The sequence below is a fragment of the Cuculus canorus genome, chromosome 9, assembly GCF_017976375.1.
Source record: "Cuculus canorus isolate bCucCan1 chromosome 9, bCucCan1.pri, whole genome shotgun sequence".
In the NCBI taxonomy this organism is placed as follows: Eukaryota; Metazoa; Chordata; class Aves; order Cuculiformes; family Cuculidae; genus Cuculus; species Cuculus canorus.
The window spans coordinates 17,782,607-17,800,524 of record NC_071409.1 but is presented as its reverse complement, the minus strand read 5'-3'; the positions used below and the strand labels follow the sequence as shown (position 1 = coordinate 17,800,524).

The 17,918-nt window shown below is 40.7% G+C and overlaps 2 protein-coding genes and 1 long non-coding RNA gene across 6 annotated transcripts in view; 2 read left to right on the top strand and 1 right to left on the bottom strand.

The window, feature by feature from the left end:
* Positions 1-1,611, top strand: part of PIK3CA (phosphatidylinositol-4,5-bisphosphate 3-kinase catalytic subunit alpha) — a 38,956-nt gene extending 37,345 nt beyond the window's left edge. For all 4 annotated transcript variants that reach the window (XM_054075027.1, XM_054075026.1, XM_054075025.1 and 1 more), the window contains exons 20-21: positions 37-188; positions 1,341-1,611. In XM_054075027.1, coding sequence (XP_053931002.1) covers positions 37-188; positions 1,341-1,611 — 423 coding nt within the window. The remainder of the gene's footprint in view (positions 1-36; positions 189-1,340) is intronic.
* LOC128853087 (uncharacterized) lies at positions 199-7,232 on the bottom strand. Its single transcript, XR_008451327.1, has 3 exons — positions 7,093-7,232; positions 1,546-1,607; positions 199-651 (listed from the first exon to the last, which is right to left on the bottom strand). It is a non-coding gene; the product is annotated as an uncharacterized LOC128853087 (long non-coding RNA).
* A 3,978-nt stretch (positions 7,233-11,210) lies between these two features.
* On the top strand, positions 11,211-17,728 carry ZNF639 (zinc finger protein 639). The gene is made up of 5 exons (XM_009559289.2): positions 11,211-11,282; positions 11,694-11,761; positions 12,310-12,417; positions 13,230-13,367; positions 13,626-17,728. The coding sequence occupies exons 2-5, from the start codon at positions 11,704-11,706 to the stop codon at positions 14,771-14,773; spliced, it is 1,452 nt and encodes a 483-aa protein (XP_009557584.1). The 5' UTR covers positions 11,211-11,282; positions 11,694-11,703; the 3' UTR covers positions 14,774-17,728.
* The last annotated feature ends 190 nt before the right edge of the window (positions 17,729-17,918 follow it).

Here is a 17,918-nt window from a genome sequence, read left to right as displayed (position 1 = left end):
ATTTCTAATCTTAAAATACCTTTCTGTTTTTCTAAGCTGTTTCATATTGACTTTGGGCACTTCCTCGATCACAAGAAGAAAAAATTTGGTTATAAAAGAGAACGTGTGCCATTTGTCTTAACACAAGACTTTTTAATAGTGATTAGTAAAGGAGCCCAAGAGTGTACCAAAACAAGGGAATTTGAAAGGTGAGCCTTTTTTTAAGTGTTTAACTTCCAGAATATTTTGTACCTAAAATGCAGTTTACGACTGGTGACCATTAATAGTTGAACTTTTTAACTGAAAAGTAGCATTTTAATTGGCATGCAGTGGGTCCGTTCTAATTCTTCAGTTGAAGATCAGCCATCCACTTGTAACTCAGTAGGTGATCTTGGCACTTACAAGGTCTTTGGTTCATGAAACCTCACTTTAGCTTTGAAGGGCCAGCACACGTGTATAAAGATAAATGTTTAAATATGTGATTTTTTCCTTTTATTTAACACTTAAAATCCTCTTGGGATTGCGTAATTGCAATAACTTGAGAATTCTTAAATGTCAGGTGTAATGCACATCATAGCCTTGCTGGTCACTCAGCAATATTTCTCTCCTATAGTTGCCATAGTATCAGCTTTTCAGGTGCCCTGTGTCATTTGTGATATTCTGCAGAACCTGCTAAGAAAGGAAAATAATAAATAAATACATAAATAAATACATAAATAAATTCTGCTGTTGTCATTTTTAATCTGTCTTTCCAGAGATACAGTCTTTGAGAGGTTTCAATTTTAATCTTAATTCATTATTTTGCAGGGAGGGAAGGCAGATAGTGTCTGTAGGAATGCTGCAGTAATTTTTTTTTGCATTTTTGTTTTCTTAACCCGACTTAAATTAGCAATTTCGGCGTAAATGGGCATTTCTCACCCAATGTTGTGATACAGTAAATGCCCGTCTTCAATGCATTCTCCAGAGTATCTATCCAGAGCAACAGCTAGTGCCCTTGTTAAACTACAGGAGAGAGCTGTGTTCCTGGTGGTAGTCAGGAATCACTGTTTGCAGCAGTATACCAGGAAATGTGCTTTGAAATCTGAAATATCAGTAGAAATCGCTAAAATGGCTCTGTGAACTATAACATCGTGTGGAACATAATGAATTGCAGATGAGGTTTAAGGCTAGGTAGCCTGTCTTGAGGTTCATCTGACCACTACCAGTTCTTACAGAAATATACATAAGGGTATTTTCTCAGCAACACTGTGGTGTTTTTATTAGATTAAGCCTGTGTGGTTACCTGAAAACTGTTTTGGAAGTGAGAAGTATTATGCATCTAATGGGAAGATACGCTAATTTTTTTCCCCTGTCTCTTCCAGGTTTCAGGAGATGTGTTATAAGGCTTATCTAGCAATCCGGCAGCATGCCAATCTCTTCATAAATCTTTTCTCCATGATGCTTGGTTCAGGAATGCCAGAACTGCAGTCCTTTGATGATATTGCATACATTCGAAAGACCCTTGCATTGGACAAAACTGAGCAGGAAGCTCTTGAGTACTTCATGAAGCAAATGAATGATGCTCACCATGGTGGCTGGACAACAAAAATGGACTGGATCTTCCACACAATAAAGCAACATGCTTTGAACTGAAATGAAAGCAAAGAAAACAAGAACTGATAGCCCAATTTGTGGGTACTGCACTGTTAATACCCGTTAGCAGCAAAGACTGGTTGCATAGGAATTGCACAAACCACGGATAACATTAGAATTTATGGCAAGAAAAGAGATGAACTGTTCAGACAACTGTCAGAAAATAATGTAAAACAGGGTTTCAGATAGCACTAAAATCGTACACTTCAAAAATTAAGCTTTAGTATGATGTGTGACTTCATGTTATGCCTTAAGCCCAAAAAGGTAAACTTGGAAGAATGTTTCCTTTTTTCATTTGATAGGATAAATTAGAAGGAAAAAGAAAATAGTGCTAGCATGAACATAGAGTCCATCACATATTAACTTAGATCTGGTACAGCAGGTAGAGATTATGCTGGATTGAGCAGAGTGGAAAGACAGTTCAAGTGATAGCAAATATTTAAATGTAGCATAGTTTGAAGGGAAGGAGTTTTAAGCTCAAAGATCTAAACATAATAGTGAGAGGACAGTGCCTTTTAAATGTGCTCAGAGGCATTAACATTTACGGGGTTTAGGTGACACTATGATTTCTGGGTCCGTCACCTGCACAGTTTCTGAAAGCAGTAGGGAATAGGGCCACTCAGCATGGTGTTTCTTCTGCTCAGTATTTCTAGGGGTGCAATTCATTCCTTCACAAAGAAACTCCCTATCATCCCAAAAAACTGACTAAGCTGGAAATGGAATGGTCAGAATTGGGTTTAGTGCAACGGAGAGTTGTAGTGTTCATCTTAGGTTTGCTTTAATCTAACTTGAACTGAATAGATTTTTTTCATACATGTTTTCCAGAACCTAAAGAAAGGTGAGTTATTAAAATTATTGAAAGATTATTTTTTTATAAAGGCTATTTATATAATAGGAACTATTATTAATATATATTCTTTATTTACATGATTTGTCCAATATTCACTCTTTTAATTTTGCAGCCCAGTTTTATCTGTCCAAGACTCCCGTTTCCATTAACGTCACTGAAGGTGACCAGATATACTCCTAGGACCAAATTCAGCCCTGGTGAAAGAGGACACAAGTACTGTTGAAGTAGTGGGAGATGCACCCACTGATGCCAGAGGTGAACTTGGCCTAAGTCTCTTCAAAAATTTTTGTGCATCGCTCTTCACGTTACTGAAGAGATATGCTGGCTATTCAAGGAACGTTCGTTTAAACCCTCAATCTCTGGGTCCACCATTTCTCATTTTTCTTCCTCCTTTGGAAGTGGTTGTTTAATCCAGTAACAGATACATCAGAAATAGCAATTTAGATTTTCAATATGATCAGTAATAAGCAGTTCAACATACAGCAGATACATTGGCTAGCTCAAAGCATGTGGAGTTACCAAACATTTTATAGCTTTGTCTTTTGTGTGTGTGTGTGTAATGTATATTTGTAAATCTAGTTGTTGTCCTCTAACGCAGTTATGATGTGTGCAATCAACTAAATTGGCACCACTTTTTAAAACCGTTGAGAGTACCGAGGATTTCAGATTGCCCTTATGCACAACTTCAGGTAGGACTGTTTTTTTAAATATTAAACAGGTTTTTTAACTAGTGAAGCCCATGATTCTAAGGGTGATGTTCACCCTAACATTTTAAACTTGCTAGATTGGCAGCACTTGGAGTGAATTCCAGAGGTCTAGGGCTTTCAGGGGTTCAGCTCGTTCACTTGCAAACACGCACCAAGGTGCCACTCAGAAAGTGCAATACCACATGTAATATAAAATATGCTGACAGCTGGTGTTAGATTAGAATATAAGTATATAAATAAACTGTACTTTGTGCAGGCTGTACTGATGAGGTAATGAGTGGTTGGCTTCATTTAGCAAATTTTAATATATTAAAAATGTGCAATCAATTATGTTGTGAAAGGCTTTGGGGATTGTAAAGCCAAGACTTTGGTCTTTCAAGACACTTTCATAGTCAAGGTCCTGCAGTCGATTACTGCACAGATGGAGACTTGATCTTGGGCAGGGGGGGAACCCGTTTTGGTGAAAACTATGGAAGTTCCAAGAATAGTATGGGGAATGTGAAGTTTCATTTCCTTAGTTCTACTAAATGTTTTGGAGTAGTCTAATAGGCTTCCCATTACTCTTCTTATTGACTGTTACATTTTCTTTTTCATTCATGTGGATATTTTAACTCCTGCTAACCTTGGTCATACTTTCCAGAGTAAAATTACCCTTGTATATATATTACTCAGCAGTCAGTACACTCTAATGCTTTAGCTCTTTCAAAACATGGCTTAGTTTCAGTTTAAATTTGGTTCAAAAAATCTGAAACCCTGTTGGCTGTAACTCTTTAATTTTACTGAGTAAAACTTGCACAAATGCCACATTAGGTGCTATATATCTTATTTATCTGGTATTGAAACAATGCTTTACCTCGTTTATCTGAAAGAGGGTCAGCCTTTTCCAGCCTGGCTGAAAAGATCAGCTCAAATTTATTGGATGTTATGAGCCCATCTTGTACTTTGCCCCTTCCTCTAGCCATTTACTTCTGTAAATACGAATATAAATGTCTTTCAGATCACACATACAGTGCTCAGCACCCTTTTTTGCACAGACAGAAAGAGTCTGAGGAATCAGACTCTCTTTCCAAAAGTCCCTGCAACTAACTGCTGTGCACAAACAGTAGAATTTAGTATGAACATTAAACAGTAAAAGAAAGGCAACTTCATAGTGATACAGTCATAATATGATTTGGGATAATTATAGCCTTTAAATTTAAAAAAAAAAAAAGTAGGAGAAGCTCGTGAACTTTAAGCAGTTGCTCTGACCACAACCAGGATGGGCATTAGAAAAACATTCTGCCAGTGTTTCAGGAAAATCATTTTTTAAGCTTCAGAGCATTCAGCCCTAATTACTTTATCCTGTTATGCCAGTTTTGTGCTGAGGTAGCTTCACTGGAGGTCGTGGAGGTACTGTTTGCTTACATTGGTGTAGATGGGAGGATGTCATCTGTTCTCAGCATCAGAAATCAGATCTGCTTACAGACTGTGAAGGCACCTGTTACTGAGCTCTAGATTTTTACAGAGATTGCTTGGAATTTGAATTTTTATTTTTTAACTTTTTCCACTTCATAGAGAATTTAAAATGTTCTGTTAATTCTTGAGAGTCAGCTGCACAAAACACTATGTAGCTTATTTTGAGCCTTAATTGAATCTGAACACCTTGCTCCTGCAGAACTTTGTAGTAGGACCACCAGAGCGAGGAGCCCAGGACTGGGCCTTGTGTTTTATTACAAAGCATTAGGAAATGGTGATTTAGCAAAATACGAATTTAAAAACAGTAACTTTTTCAACTATGAAACTAAATTTGATTTAATGACAGAACACGCTGCTGCTGCTGCTGCTTAGTTTTCCTTGAAAATATGTTCTTTGCTTTCCGAAAGGTAGCAGAAAAAGCGCCTGAACTGACTTGCATATGCACACTTTTCTGTTCTGAAGGGGTGCATTAGTGGTTTATTCATAGGTGAAACAGACCTTCAGTGTAATTTTTAAAATATTTTTAAAAGCATTTAAATAAAACCAGAATTGTTAGTGGTTTGGCATCTTGTGGAGAAGACATAAGCCTGCATACTAAGGGCGATATAGAAATTACCAAGCTTGTAGAGAACTTTGTATGTGATGACCCTGTTGTTGGTGGTTTGGACGGTTGTTTTTGTTTGATTTTTTCCCCAACTTTCCTTTTTATGTAAAATATTAAATGCCCTTTAGCAGTCAGTACCCCATGTTTGTTGACAATTTGAAGGTATTTTCTTTGCTTTGTCATTTTATAACTGACATGCTCCAGTGACTGTTCTTAATAATAATTGTCAATTCCTCCTGTTCTGCGTGTCTGTACAGGTTGCAGACCTGGGCTGGACCCATTCAAAAAATAATTATCAAAAAAGCCACTTGAAATTACTATTGTTGATATCTTTGACATCTTGAAAATGCTTCAAGTTAATGAAAAAGGTGTGGTATTACAGAAAGAATTGTAACTTGCTGCTTCTAAGATTTTTTTTTTTTAAAGCTTCTTTCTCTTGTTTTGGTTTTACTTGAATGGAAGAAGAACCACACTTGTTTTTTTTTTTAAATACTATATAGCTGTGGATGTTATTGCAGATTGTTGAAACCCAAATTGGTTTTGCAATACATGTTTCATACAAATAATGAATTTGTATCTTTTTTTCATGCTGAAAGTTGTCTCAGTTTAGGTAAGGCTCTATCTGTCCAAAATGATGTGTAGCTCACCCCCCTGCAGCTGGGGTGGGTTTTTGGTTTTGTTTTTTTTCAGTTTTATTTTTCACATCTGTGCTAATGAAGGCAAGCCAACTGGAAACTGGATATAGAAGTTCTGTCTGCATACGCTAACCAGCTCTGATCCTTGAGAAGTTCTGAGTCCACTTTATGGTGATATAACACTGACTTCATCAGAATCAGCCTGGATTCACAACTGCATATGAAAGCAGAATTAGCCTTATATGTATATTAAAGTTCCAGATTACTTATTCGTATGATTCAGTATGAGAGGAATGTTTACTAGAAGCCTGGTTTAACACTTGACAATTTTACTTTGAAATACTGTTTATTAACTAGTTTTCTAGCTCTTCAATTCACAACTCTTGTAGTCTATTCTACAGTTACTTTCATTCTTGAGACTTGCAGAATTTTTATTGCTTGCTAACTTAAATGTTTCCTCTTCCTACTCTTTCATAGTATAAAGACTTGTTGAACCCACACTCAGGAAAATATTTGTCTTAATTTGCAGCACAGTATTCTTGACTTCTGACCTTTATGGGACAGACTTTGAAAAGTATGAGGTCTTAATTGTGTTAGCACTCCTGACCCTAAGCCAGAGGTAGATCCCTCTGTCCCCACTTCTTCACTTCCCTCTCCAAAACTCCTCTCCCCAAAAGAGAGAGATGCCTGTAGCATTAGTACAACATAAAATATTTGTAAGAGAAGATTAATTGAAGCAATGCTGTGCCTGTACTTTGAAGCTAGTGTCCCCATTGGTTTGTATAAATGTGTCTTAAGTGTCCTTACTGTCACTTCTGTATGTGCTGCAATATTCCTTTGGCATAAAGAAGGCCCAAAAAAACACATACTCACTCTTCACTTTTTTGAAATTCTAGTGCCAGTTGCCCAGTAGCTGTTAAACTGGTTTAGGAACCATTTAGTTCACTGCAACTGCATCAATTCTGTTAGGAATTTGTTCCAATGTTAAATCACAGTTAAACCTGACTTGATTATACTGCTGAAGTTATAGAAAGCCTAATTCAAGCATAAGCTGTTTATCCTAAGAATCTTGTATCTGCTGTAGTTTAGTTAATCCATAAGAGCCAAAATAGGGATGTTCATAGCTGCAATCTTGCAGCATCATTCTGTTTTGTTTCTTTGGTTTAAGTACATTTAATCTATTCCCAGGCTGTATTTGATAGTGTTCTATATCCTGAATTACCAACTTACCCAGGCTGGCCATCGTTGTCTTACTGTTTCATTTGGGGCAGGGACAAGACGAAGAAGGGAGTCAGAGATGTCTCTTCTTTCTTGTCTTACAGCCACTGTGGTCCAAATTCTTCACCTTCTTTTGTGAAGATAGATGTATACAATTCATCATCTGGGAGTATTATCCTTTCCCCTCGCGCCTCTGCAAGTTTAACTTTGTATATCCACACACACTATCAAAGTCCGCTTCTCTGGTGGAGAAAATAATTTAAAATACATATGACTGCAGTCTGATGTCCTGAATTCTTAGGCTTGAAATTCTGAAAGTATTATTGTCATTACAACTGGCTCCACAATTGCAGGAACTCACAGTATCGCACAGATTCATTGAGGTTGGCAGAGACCTGTGGCGATCGTCTGGTCCAGACAGCCTGTTTGGAGCAGGGTCAGCTAGAGTAGGTTGCCCAGGACATCATCCAGTCAGGTTTAGAGCCTGTCCAAGAAAGAAGAGTCCACAGTGAAAAGTTATTTCCTTAATGTTTTTATGAAATTTCTTCTATTTCATTTCCTAGTGTACTTTCAGTGGGCAGCACTGAGAAAAGCCTTGCCTGTTGTCTTTACTCCTCTCCATCAAGTGTGTATATACATTGACAAGATGCCCCTTGAGCTTTTTTCAGGCTAAAAAATCCTAGCTCTCTCAGCCTCCTCTCCCATCCATCATCTTCATGGCCCTTTGCTGTATCCATTCCAGTATATCCGTGTCTGGCTCACACTGGGGAGCCCAGCATTGGACGCAGCACTCCAGCTGCGGCCTCAGCAGCGCTGAACAGAGGGGCAGGATGAAGCCTCACCTCCCTCAACTGCTGGCAATGCTCTTCCGAAGGCAGCCCAGCATCCCGTTGGCATTTTGGATAAATAGAGCCCAGGAGGGTGCAATCTCTTGATGCTTATATGTAGCTTTGTTGAAGCTGGTAGCAGTTACTTGTCTGCATCAAAAGGAGAGGACAAACACCCACCAGTGCTTGAAAAAAGATCTTTTAAAAATATTATCTTTGAAATAACCACTACTGGGGGCAGGGAGGATGTTGCCGTGTGTCTGTCATTCCGTGATAAAAGTCCTGTGGTAAAGTAGTTAGAAAGCAAGACATTTTTAGTAATAGTGGGCCAAAAAAGTATTTATGATGCAGCAAGATGCATGTGTTGTCATACTGAGAATAGTCTTGCAGTTCTTCCCAAAAAAAAAAAAAAACCCAACAAAAAAAACCCCAAATCAAACAAAACTGCAACCTTTCTTCCCTTTCTGCTGTGCTACTCAAGTAACAAAAGTCTGGCCTATGATACTTATTGTAGTTTGTGTTCATGAGAAACTGTAAAAAGTCTGCCTTTTATTTATCTTTGCAGTCTGTATCACATACTGTTTATTAAAAAACTACTTTTGTTTGTTTTTTATCACACTTTTGAGTGTTAATATATATACTAACAAATTAAAATAATATGGTTGCTACGTTTGTGAGTTCTGAAGTGAGGATTTAAGGAATCTTCAGTCTTGGAGGTGTGGTTTGATGTTGCTGCTCTGCTTTTGAAAAAGGCTGGAAAAAAAAGGAAATCAGAATTGCATATATGAATTAATTTGGGGAGGGTGGGGCAGAAGTAGAATTTGCATTATTTATAGATGGGAAGTCCTAGATGTACATGGCATTCATTCTTGTATACATTGATCCTCAAAATAATTTATTTGGGATGTGGGCTGTAGAAGTTGTGATAAGACAGCAGATGTTATTGAAGCGTTTCAGCTGGATGTTTTTTTTCAACCCCCTGTTAAATCAGTCTGGTTTGGTTTTGAAAACTATCCTTCATGCTTTCATTACTGAAACTATATTTAAACAAACAAACAAACAAACTGGGTTGTATTTTTTTTATCCAGCACTGATTTTGGAAGAGTGAGAAACACATTTGGGAAATACAAGTGTAAGAGCATTAGGAGGCGGTGGAAGAATTGCTCCTGCGGATATGTTGGTCTGCTTTGGGCTTCAGCTGCTGACAAACTCATATCATGGGAGGGGTTTGAGCTCTTTTGCTGAGAATTTCACTGTTTTGGAGGGATGAGGCAAGTGTCATGGGTTTTAATGGTGAGTTTTAATCAAGTCACTTCTATGCATCTTGGTCCCCTGTAAGTTTTAAACTTCGTATGCTGGTCCATCCTGTTTCAGGTCACTACTGCCTAGCTTTGACAAGAGCCATGTTCCTGAGGTGCTCAGTCTGCACTGGATCAAACTCCATTATAAAAGGTGAACATCAGAATCCTTACATTTATTTTGATGCTCAGGCTGGGCTTCAGGCTGGAGAGACCAGGGGCAGGCGGGGCTAGTGAGTGTGAAGAAGCTGGTTCAGTAACCTCCACTAATGTTTAAAACTGCTGTTTATTAAAGCATAAGGTGAGTTTTACCTTTTCGAAACAGTTGAGTGGTTCCTACCTCGTTTTACACGCTCAGGGGAAGGGGAGCATCGGTTCTTGCTCCGATGCAAATGTGAGACCTCGCTGCCGTCACCGGGGTGGGATTGCTGGGGTAGTTCCACATCTCGGATTTGGGAAATTTGCATAATAATGCCGACGGTGGAGAGGAATGACTTATTAGCACAGGAACACCTCAATGATCCCTCCTAATTTATGCTCAGAAATCGCTGGTTTCCAACCTGGAAAGGCTGGATCCAAAACCTCAACGCAAGTAACAAAAAAGCAGGAAAACCAATGCTCGACAGGATACCTCAGCTGCCTTCCTCTATGTCGTGTTAAAAACAAATCTGCCTTCAGACAAGGTTATTACAATGACCTTTACTCACCGCTTTCATTGAACAAAGGCTTTGCTCCGGTTTTCTAGAACGATGCGGGGCGCTGCGCGGGGGCCGCCGCGCCGCCAGGGGGCGCCGCCTCCGAGCTGCCAGGGGCCGCCGTGCAGGGGCCGCCGCGCCGCCAGGGGGCGCCGTGCAGGGGGCGCCGCCTCCGAGCCGCCAGAGGCCGTTGTGCAGGGGCCGCCGCTCCGGGGGCGCCGCGCAGGGCGCGCCGCGTGGCCCCGCCCCTTCCCCCGCGGCGGCGGTGCGGAGCGAGGTGAGTCTCGGCGAACCCCGAGGCTCTGCAGCCTCGCCCCGCGCTGCGATCGGCGCTGCGGGGCCGGCGCCCGCCCCGAGCCCCGCCCCGCGGGCGCCGCTGCCCGGGAGCGGCCGGGCTCCCCGCACTGGGGAGTGCCGGAGGGGCCGGGGTTAAGGTGCCGGGTTTGTCCCTTTAAAGCAGAGCCCGGGCGGGAGGCGCGGCCCCGTGAGGCGTCGGGTGAGGGGGCGGCGGCAGGGTTGGGTTGGGTTGGGTATTGGGAAGAATTTCTTGACGCTGAGGGCGGGGAGGCACCGCCACAGGCTGCCCCATCCCTGAGGTGCCCGAGGCCAGAGTGGATGGGGCTCGGGGCAGCCTGGGCTGTGGGATGTTTCTGCCCCGGCAGGGGTGGAACGGGATGGGTTTAAGGTCTCCCCCAGCCCAAGCGCTCTGAGGGGCCTTTCCCCCGCTTTCCCTGCTGGTGGGCAGCCTCGGCTCTCGAAGGTGTCACAGCAAAGGCGTGTGTCTGCAGCCAGGCCTCCCTTGGAGCGCCCTGGGCCAGCGTCTGTCTCAGATGTTTCTGGTGTCAGAGAATCACAGAAGGGTTTGGGTTGGAAGGGACCTTAAAGCCCATCCAGTTCCACCCCCTGCCATGGGCAGGGACACATCCCACCAGATCAGGCTGCCCAAGGCCCCATCCAACCTGGCCTTGAACCCCTCTAGGGATGGGGCAGCCACAGCTTCCCTGGGCAGCCTGGGCCGGTGTCTCACCACTCTCATCTTCACTAGGTTTCTATTGTCAGGAGCTGCCAAGTGCAGCCAAAGCCAACTGACCTGGGACAAAAGGAAGACAAACGCCCTACGCATCTACTGACCCCATGACAAAATTAATACAAACATTTTACTTTTTCTACCTTCAGTTTCCATAGCGTCACTCTTTGTAATGCTTGCGCATCTGATTATGGGTTTTGTTTTATTTTGTACTCAGACTTTAAAGTGTTTTAAAATCCTGTTGCTCTGTGGATGAAAATCTTCTCAAGCTGGTGTATTTGCTACGTTTGGAAGCTGTACAGCCATCAGCTTCTTAGCTGCTCTGCTTGCTGAGACTGAAGAGTGTAGGATTTTGGTAAGAGAGCACGCCTTTTGTTAATACTTGCAACATTAGACCTTTACCTGCAGGACTCTGCCTCAGAGTGTCTGGTTTCTGACAAAAGGCAGCAACAGGGTGCTGCAGAGCTGCATTGTAGGTTACACTGAGTGCTTGAGTACCTGAAGTCCTGACCCGTCTCTCTTTATGGTGAACCTTCATTTGTTCCAGGGCACGGATATGAAACAGGATTGGGGTACTGGTCTGCCTTTAGTGTGTTCTTAACTGTAACAAAATAGGGTAGGAGGTAAGAAGGGGGAGTAGGAAAAGACCCTCTTGTCTTTATTGTATGGAGTTTCAAAATGTTTGTATTGTTTCATTAGATCATGAATGATAAACTAGATACAAACACATCTAATTCTTGAATGTTTCCACTTTACCTCAATTTAGACTATTCAAAATGAACGAACATCCTAAGAAGAGGAAAAGGAAGACTCTACATCCATCTCGATATTCAGGTCAGTGTAAAGCTTGAGTTATAGACACTTCAGAATATTTGTTTTTCTCAGAATAATTACTTTATGAGAAGCAACCACATGTGCTAATACATGGAAAATTAGTAACAAAGGGTGGGATGAGAAGTCTCAGCCTGAATGTATTGAGTACCCACTGTGCATTCTCTGTTGGTGAGCCACTTCCAGTCCATGCCTCTGAGTGGTTTTGTTCTCCCTGTAGATGGGGAAGATTACTCAAGCTACAAAATGAAAATGGTTCTGCTAACACATGAGGGGAAGAATTTTGTAAGAGAGGGTGTCCAGAAGTGTTCAGTGCTGAACAAACTGTGTTCCTGCCACTGTCTCAAGTGGGAGCAGAGTTTGATAGTGACTGTATGTGATACTCTGCGCATCAGGAGAGCAGCTGAAAGTATTAAATCACAACAGGAGCGTTATCAGGCCAGCACAGCACAAAGAGTAAAAATGCAGTTGGTGAAGAAGTTTTTGGTGCGTATGAGTACGTATGTAGGTGCGTCAGTGTGTTAGTACAAAAACTGACTTTTTTTCTTTAGATTCTTCAGGTGCAAGCAAATACATAGACAACAGTGGGATTTTTTCTGACCACTGCTATAGCGTCTGCTCTATGAAACAGCCAGATATAAAGTTTTCTGAAAACAGAGGTAAGAGTTCTGGGCTCTCGTTCTGCAATTCTTTATAAAGCATATCCTATGCATAGAAGTAAAAAGAGTACAAGATATGTAGTGGGTGGCTTCTGAGCATCATTGTGATCCGACTTGACTTAGACTAGTGGAAGCCTGTTTGATCATCATAATCGAAATACAAAGTAGAAACAATGATGACAAAAAGATCCTTCCCTTTTACAGCATTTCTAACAATGACTAGACTCATTTATCTACATGTAGCTAAGTAATGTAAAACTGATGTAAATAATCCAAGAGTTCAGAGGGAATTCACCAGCAATTGCATTGAACTGTACTTATGGAAAACAGCATGTGTTTTTATACAATTTCAGCTAATGGGTGTGAAGTTTAGCAGAACAAATGTGAGAATGGGTTTTTACTATATTTGCATTTCTTTTCACTCCAGTACATTAGCCGGCAAGTCTCCAGGCATCTTACAAAGCATTACAGTTTAAAATGTGAAGTCCAGGAGTATTTAAGAGTGTTTTTTAAATAGTCTTTCAAATGTAAAGTTTTATCTAAGGGGTTTAAATTTTCTCCAGTAGCATCAATTTACTGTTTTTTGCTGAAATTTTAAAGACAGAGTTGTCACTTTTTGAGTTATGTTGTCTTCTGTACGTATGGAAATTATTTCTGAGCTATTTATTGTTACTTTCTGTAATGTAGGTTATGATGGGATCAGTATATAAAGTTATGCTACTAGAATAAGTAAATAAGTTCTGTGGTTAGGGAATCACGATGATGCTAGTGTAGGCAAGTGATGACAGGAAAATCCTTCCTCTATCTTTCAGGTAGATTCCACAGTCCTGTGCAGAGCTTAGACACAGACGATGATGGGAGTCCTGTGCACGCTGGGACATCTCAGTGGAGTGGCTCACATTCCAGTGTGGTGGGGTTCCACTATGCAGAGCCTAAAAAGAAGGATAAAGGTAAAGGTCAAGGTGTATTTGCAGCTTCGATGCTGGGAAGCTGAGGAAATGTAACCTTTTGATTTGACGGAAGAGGTGAAGGATTTGTAGTTTACATTATTTAGTAGATAGACAAACATAAAACATAGTCTGGCTGGAGAAAAATAATCGCATTTTGCATTTGTAAGCAGCTACAGCTAACGGAAAAGTCAAACACGGACCCCTGTGTTTTGCAAGATATTTTAACCTTTTGCTTTAATTATCTCTTTACTCCTGCAGATAAAGGTACTGATAATGGAATGTGCAGAGACTTGTGTGATTCACCAATATTCAGTGATAGCCCTACAGAAGAAGAGAAACCTTTGGATGTTCAAACAGTAGAAATTTCTACAACAGAAGTGAATGCTGTAGAAGTTCATGATATAGAAACACAGACTGTGTCACCAGAGAAACTGGAAGCTGAGGACCTAGAAGAAATCCCTCTGGAAACCTGTAGAATTTTTGAGAAGAACCAGGCTTTGAATATCACAGCTCAACAGAAGTGGCCTTTGCTGAGAGCCAACAGCAGTGGCTTATACAAGTGTGAGCTCTGTGACTTCAATAGCAAGTACTTTTCTGATTTAAAGCAGCATATGATCCTGAAGCATAAGACGTGTACAGACGCTCAGGTCTGTAAAGTTTGTAAAGAAAGCTTCTCCAGCAAAGTGCAGCTCATTGAACATGTGAAACTACACGAGGAGGATCCGTACATTTGTAAATATTGCGATTACAAAACAGTGATATTTGAGAATCTGAGTCAGCACATAGCAGACACTCACTTTAATGACCACCTTTATTGGTGTGAGCAGTGCGATGTGCAGTTCTCCTCCAGCAGTGAGTTGTACCTGCACTTCCAGGAGCACAGCTGTGACGAGCAGTATTTGTGTCAGTTCTGTGAGCATGAAACAAACGATCCAGAAGATCTGCACAGCCATGTGGTGAATGAACATGCGTGTCGACTGATCGAGCTAAGCGACAGCTATAATAACAAGGAGCGTGGACAGTACAGTCTCATAAACAAGATCAGTTTTGATAAATGCAAAAACTTCTTTGTATGCCAAGTGTGTGGCTTTAGGAGCAGGCTGCATACAAACGTCAACAGGCACGTAGCGATTGAACACACCAAAATATTCCCTCATGTTTGTGATGACTGTGGGAAGGGCTTTTCAGGTATGTTGGAATATTGCAAGCATTTAAGCTCTCATTTATCTGAAGGGATTTATTTGTGTCAATACTGTGAATATTCAACAGGACAGATTGAAGACCTTAAAACTCATCTGGATTTCAGACATTCAGCAGATTTACCTCATAAATGTACTGATTGTTTAATGAGGTTTGGAAATGAAAAAGATCTTTTAAGTCATCTTCAGATACATGAGACAGCTTGATGACTTCCTTTCCCTGTAATCAATTTGTTAGAATTGGAATTAATTTTCAGTCACTGAAATGTGATATTAAATACAATTTTAACAGCAATTGTACAATTCAAATGTTTTAATCTTTGTATCAGCAACACACGTATAACAGCTTGGTGTTGTGAATTTCCTTACCTAGGAGTTTCAGTAGGACTAATCACATCAACAGTGTGATGGATCAGATTTTGAAGGGGGGGACAGTGGGATTAGTTGCATGTTGTGATAGTAGTTCTGGTGGTCATCCTGCACTTTCTCACCTAGTAGATAAGACCAAATCTCAAGTTTAAAAAGGGACAAAGAGAAGCCGACATCTAGTTCCATGCTTACAGAACGTCATAGTGATCTTAACTGCATAGCCAGCTCCTATTACCCTCTGTGGCAGCAGGTCATTGTGCTGATGTCTGGCAAATTGAACCAGCCTGCCAAAGACAAGGGCGTTTTAAATATTTCCAGACGTGGACGTCTCCAACTTCACATACCAGCCTGCGCTTGATAAGCTTTAAAGTCGTCCTGTTTTTCTCTTGTACATAACTGACCTCATCTTCACTTTTGTTTATTCAGTGTTCAATTTCAGATCCTGTCTGTGGGACTGTCCATCAGCCCTCTCTTCCACACATTTACTACAGGCTGCATGATTTTTGTCTCCTTTATTTATTCTCAGTTCCTATCTTTTAAAGCACCAAGGAGACACACATTGCTTGTGTATAGATTGGGTTATGTTTTAAGGAGTAATTGTAAGGGAATTTGCAAAGTGATCCAGCTGAGAATGTGATCTTTCATATCTCAGTTTCTCATTTAGCTCTCACTGAAATCATGTTTGTCACCAACCTCATTTAGAGCAAGCCTCTAGTAGTTTATATTATTGTAATTCTGTGTAATTATAATTAGCTTTCCACTGCTAGGACAGTTATTTTAATTCCGTAAATCTTAAACTCATCCTATATGCTGGCTTAAAAATCTGTTCAGATTAGGTGGCGCTGTCCTGCCATTCCAATCTTTAGAGGTGAATTTTTACAATTCATTCTGTATCTGTATTTCTGAGTGGATACTTGGACAGATAAAAATAATAGGCCTTTCAGGTTTTGCTAGTTATCAGGGTGATATTACCCATAAATCAGTGGTGGTGTTTACATTTCTTCTGCATTGACTGTAAATTTGTAATGTAAGATTGTCTAATGTAAGCTTTGTGTAGATATAATTAATGTATAAAACATTTCTTGATCGGTAAGATTTGGTGTTACCAGCAAGGGCAAGGTCTTTGCATTCAACTTTTAAAGCTAAGGATAAAAACTGGCTGAATATGGCCAGTTTATGGAAGTTCTCATTTCTAGAGAAGTACTTCTGGAAAGTCTGCTATGAACCAGTTTCTGTATATTTCTTTGTAGGAAGCAAGACCATTTTTGTCATTTTGAAATGCTGATTTACTTCTAAGTCTTCTGTGTGGTCATGGAGAAGAGCAACCCAATGGTGTCCTGAGTGTGTTTTATTAGTCTGTTGTATAAAGAATGACAACGTCTGTCGTAGAATTGCTAATATCTTATTTTGAACAGATTCATCGTGGATGGCTTAAAATGGTAGCAATAATACAGTTAACTGAACACTAATGATAATTACTTTATGTATCTGGAAAGCTGATTTTGTTCACATGAGGGGTGGGTGGAACACTGGTTCTCTGAATCCCTGCTTTTGGTGATGACACACAGGTGAAATGGCATGGTTGAGCTTTGGAGAGAAAATCGTTCTAGGGGACAGTGACAAGAAGTGGAAAAAAGGCATTTTAAAAAAACCAAACAACTAGTAAGTGGGTGTTAGAATTGTGTATGTTTGCATAGGCCAGCATTGTCCCCTATACAAGAAAGGTGGTCTGTAAAAACACAGAGGCCTGTGAATCAGAAAACTTGTTTGATGACGCCTAACTTCATATCTGACTTTGAGTTGTGCTATTTCTAATCTCTAAATTGGGAATGAAAATAATACCCCATAGGAATGTTACAAAGCCAAATAATTTGTAACTACAATGCACTGCACAGTGTCTGAGGGGAAAATACTTAGAGGTTTGGTCTAGGTTGGATGTTGTAAATAAGGGACTCATGTTAGTGGGGTGGTTTTTTTTTGTATCAGAAGGTGGATATAAATTTATAGGAGTAGCTGCTTTCATTTTGTCTGAGCAGTAACAGGTAAAAAGAACAGGTAAAGAGCAGGATATGGGCTTCCACATGACCAGCTTTCTAAAACAAGAGAGATATTAAGTAGCAGAAAAGATAGGCAGTGAGTGGAGTCCCTCTGGAAGTTGGAAGGCTGAAAGGAATACTGTTCATGCCAGGGACAGCATGGTGGAAATGGGAAGGCAAGCATTTTTTTTCACGTGCAAGGGGGAGGTCAGTAGTCAGGCTCTGCTACACCGAGCACGTGAATGTGGCTGCTCAGGGTACTGCCAGGGGCTTTTTCATCTTCAACCCCACAGCCTGAACAATTAATTCATCTCTGTCCTGAATGACAGAAACGAGCTTTGGCAGTCAGGAGTACACCAGAGTTGTCTTTCTGTCCAAGACTCTCCATGTGTCGCGTGCCGTTGTTCGTTACACCGATACTCACAGGGTTCACCTGCCTTGGGACCAGTGCTCTAAACAGGAGCTATACAAAGTCACAGAGTGTTGTATTTAGAAGCAATTTGTATTTGACTGCTTGAGTTATGACGCTTTAGGTGTGTGTCATGTGCTTCAGCTTCCCAGGTCATGTTTGTTCTTCTGTTGAAGAACACTTTTATATGAAAAGAGTCTGTTGAGTTTAAAACAACATCAGTACTTCAAATCGCTAAAAGACTTAAAGCAAGCGGGCAACTCAAACACTGTGCTCTCTGTAATGCTTATTGTGTGTTGCTGATTTCCACTGTTTATGGTGATACTGAAAATTCTGGCAAATAAACTCTTAAAGACTCATTTTGGAGTTTTGGAAAGCAAGAACCCTTTGTCAGCCTGGGAAACAGGAGGGAGTAATCCGCATCAGTCCTGTGCAGTGAGATGAGAGCTGGGACGGAATGTATTTCCCACTTAAATGCATGTGGATAAATTTACCCAGAAATCTTATGCACATTGTATTACTTCCCAAGGTCTAATTT

Excerpts from the sequence above, each read along its gene's own strand:
- ZNF639 (XM_009559289.2), top strand. The coding sequence starts at position 11,704 with ATGAACGAACATCCTAAGAAGAGGAAAAGGAAGACTCTACATCCATCT. Across the intron at positions 11,762-12,309 it reads ACATCCATCTCGATATTCAG|ATTCTTCAGGTGCAAGCAAA; the intron begins GTCAGTGTAAAG and ends TTTTTTCTTTAG. Across the intron at positions 13,368-13,625 it reads GCCTAAAAAGAAGGATAAAG|ATAAAGGTACTGATAATGGA; the intron begins GTAAAGGTCAAG and ends TTACTCCTGCAG.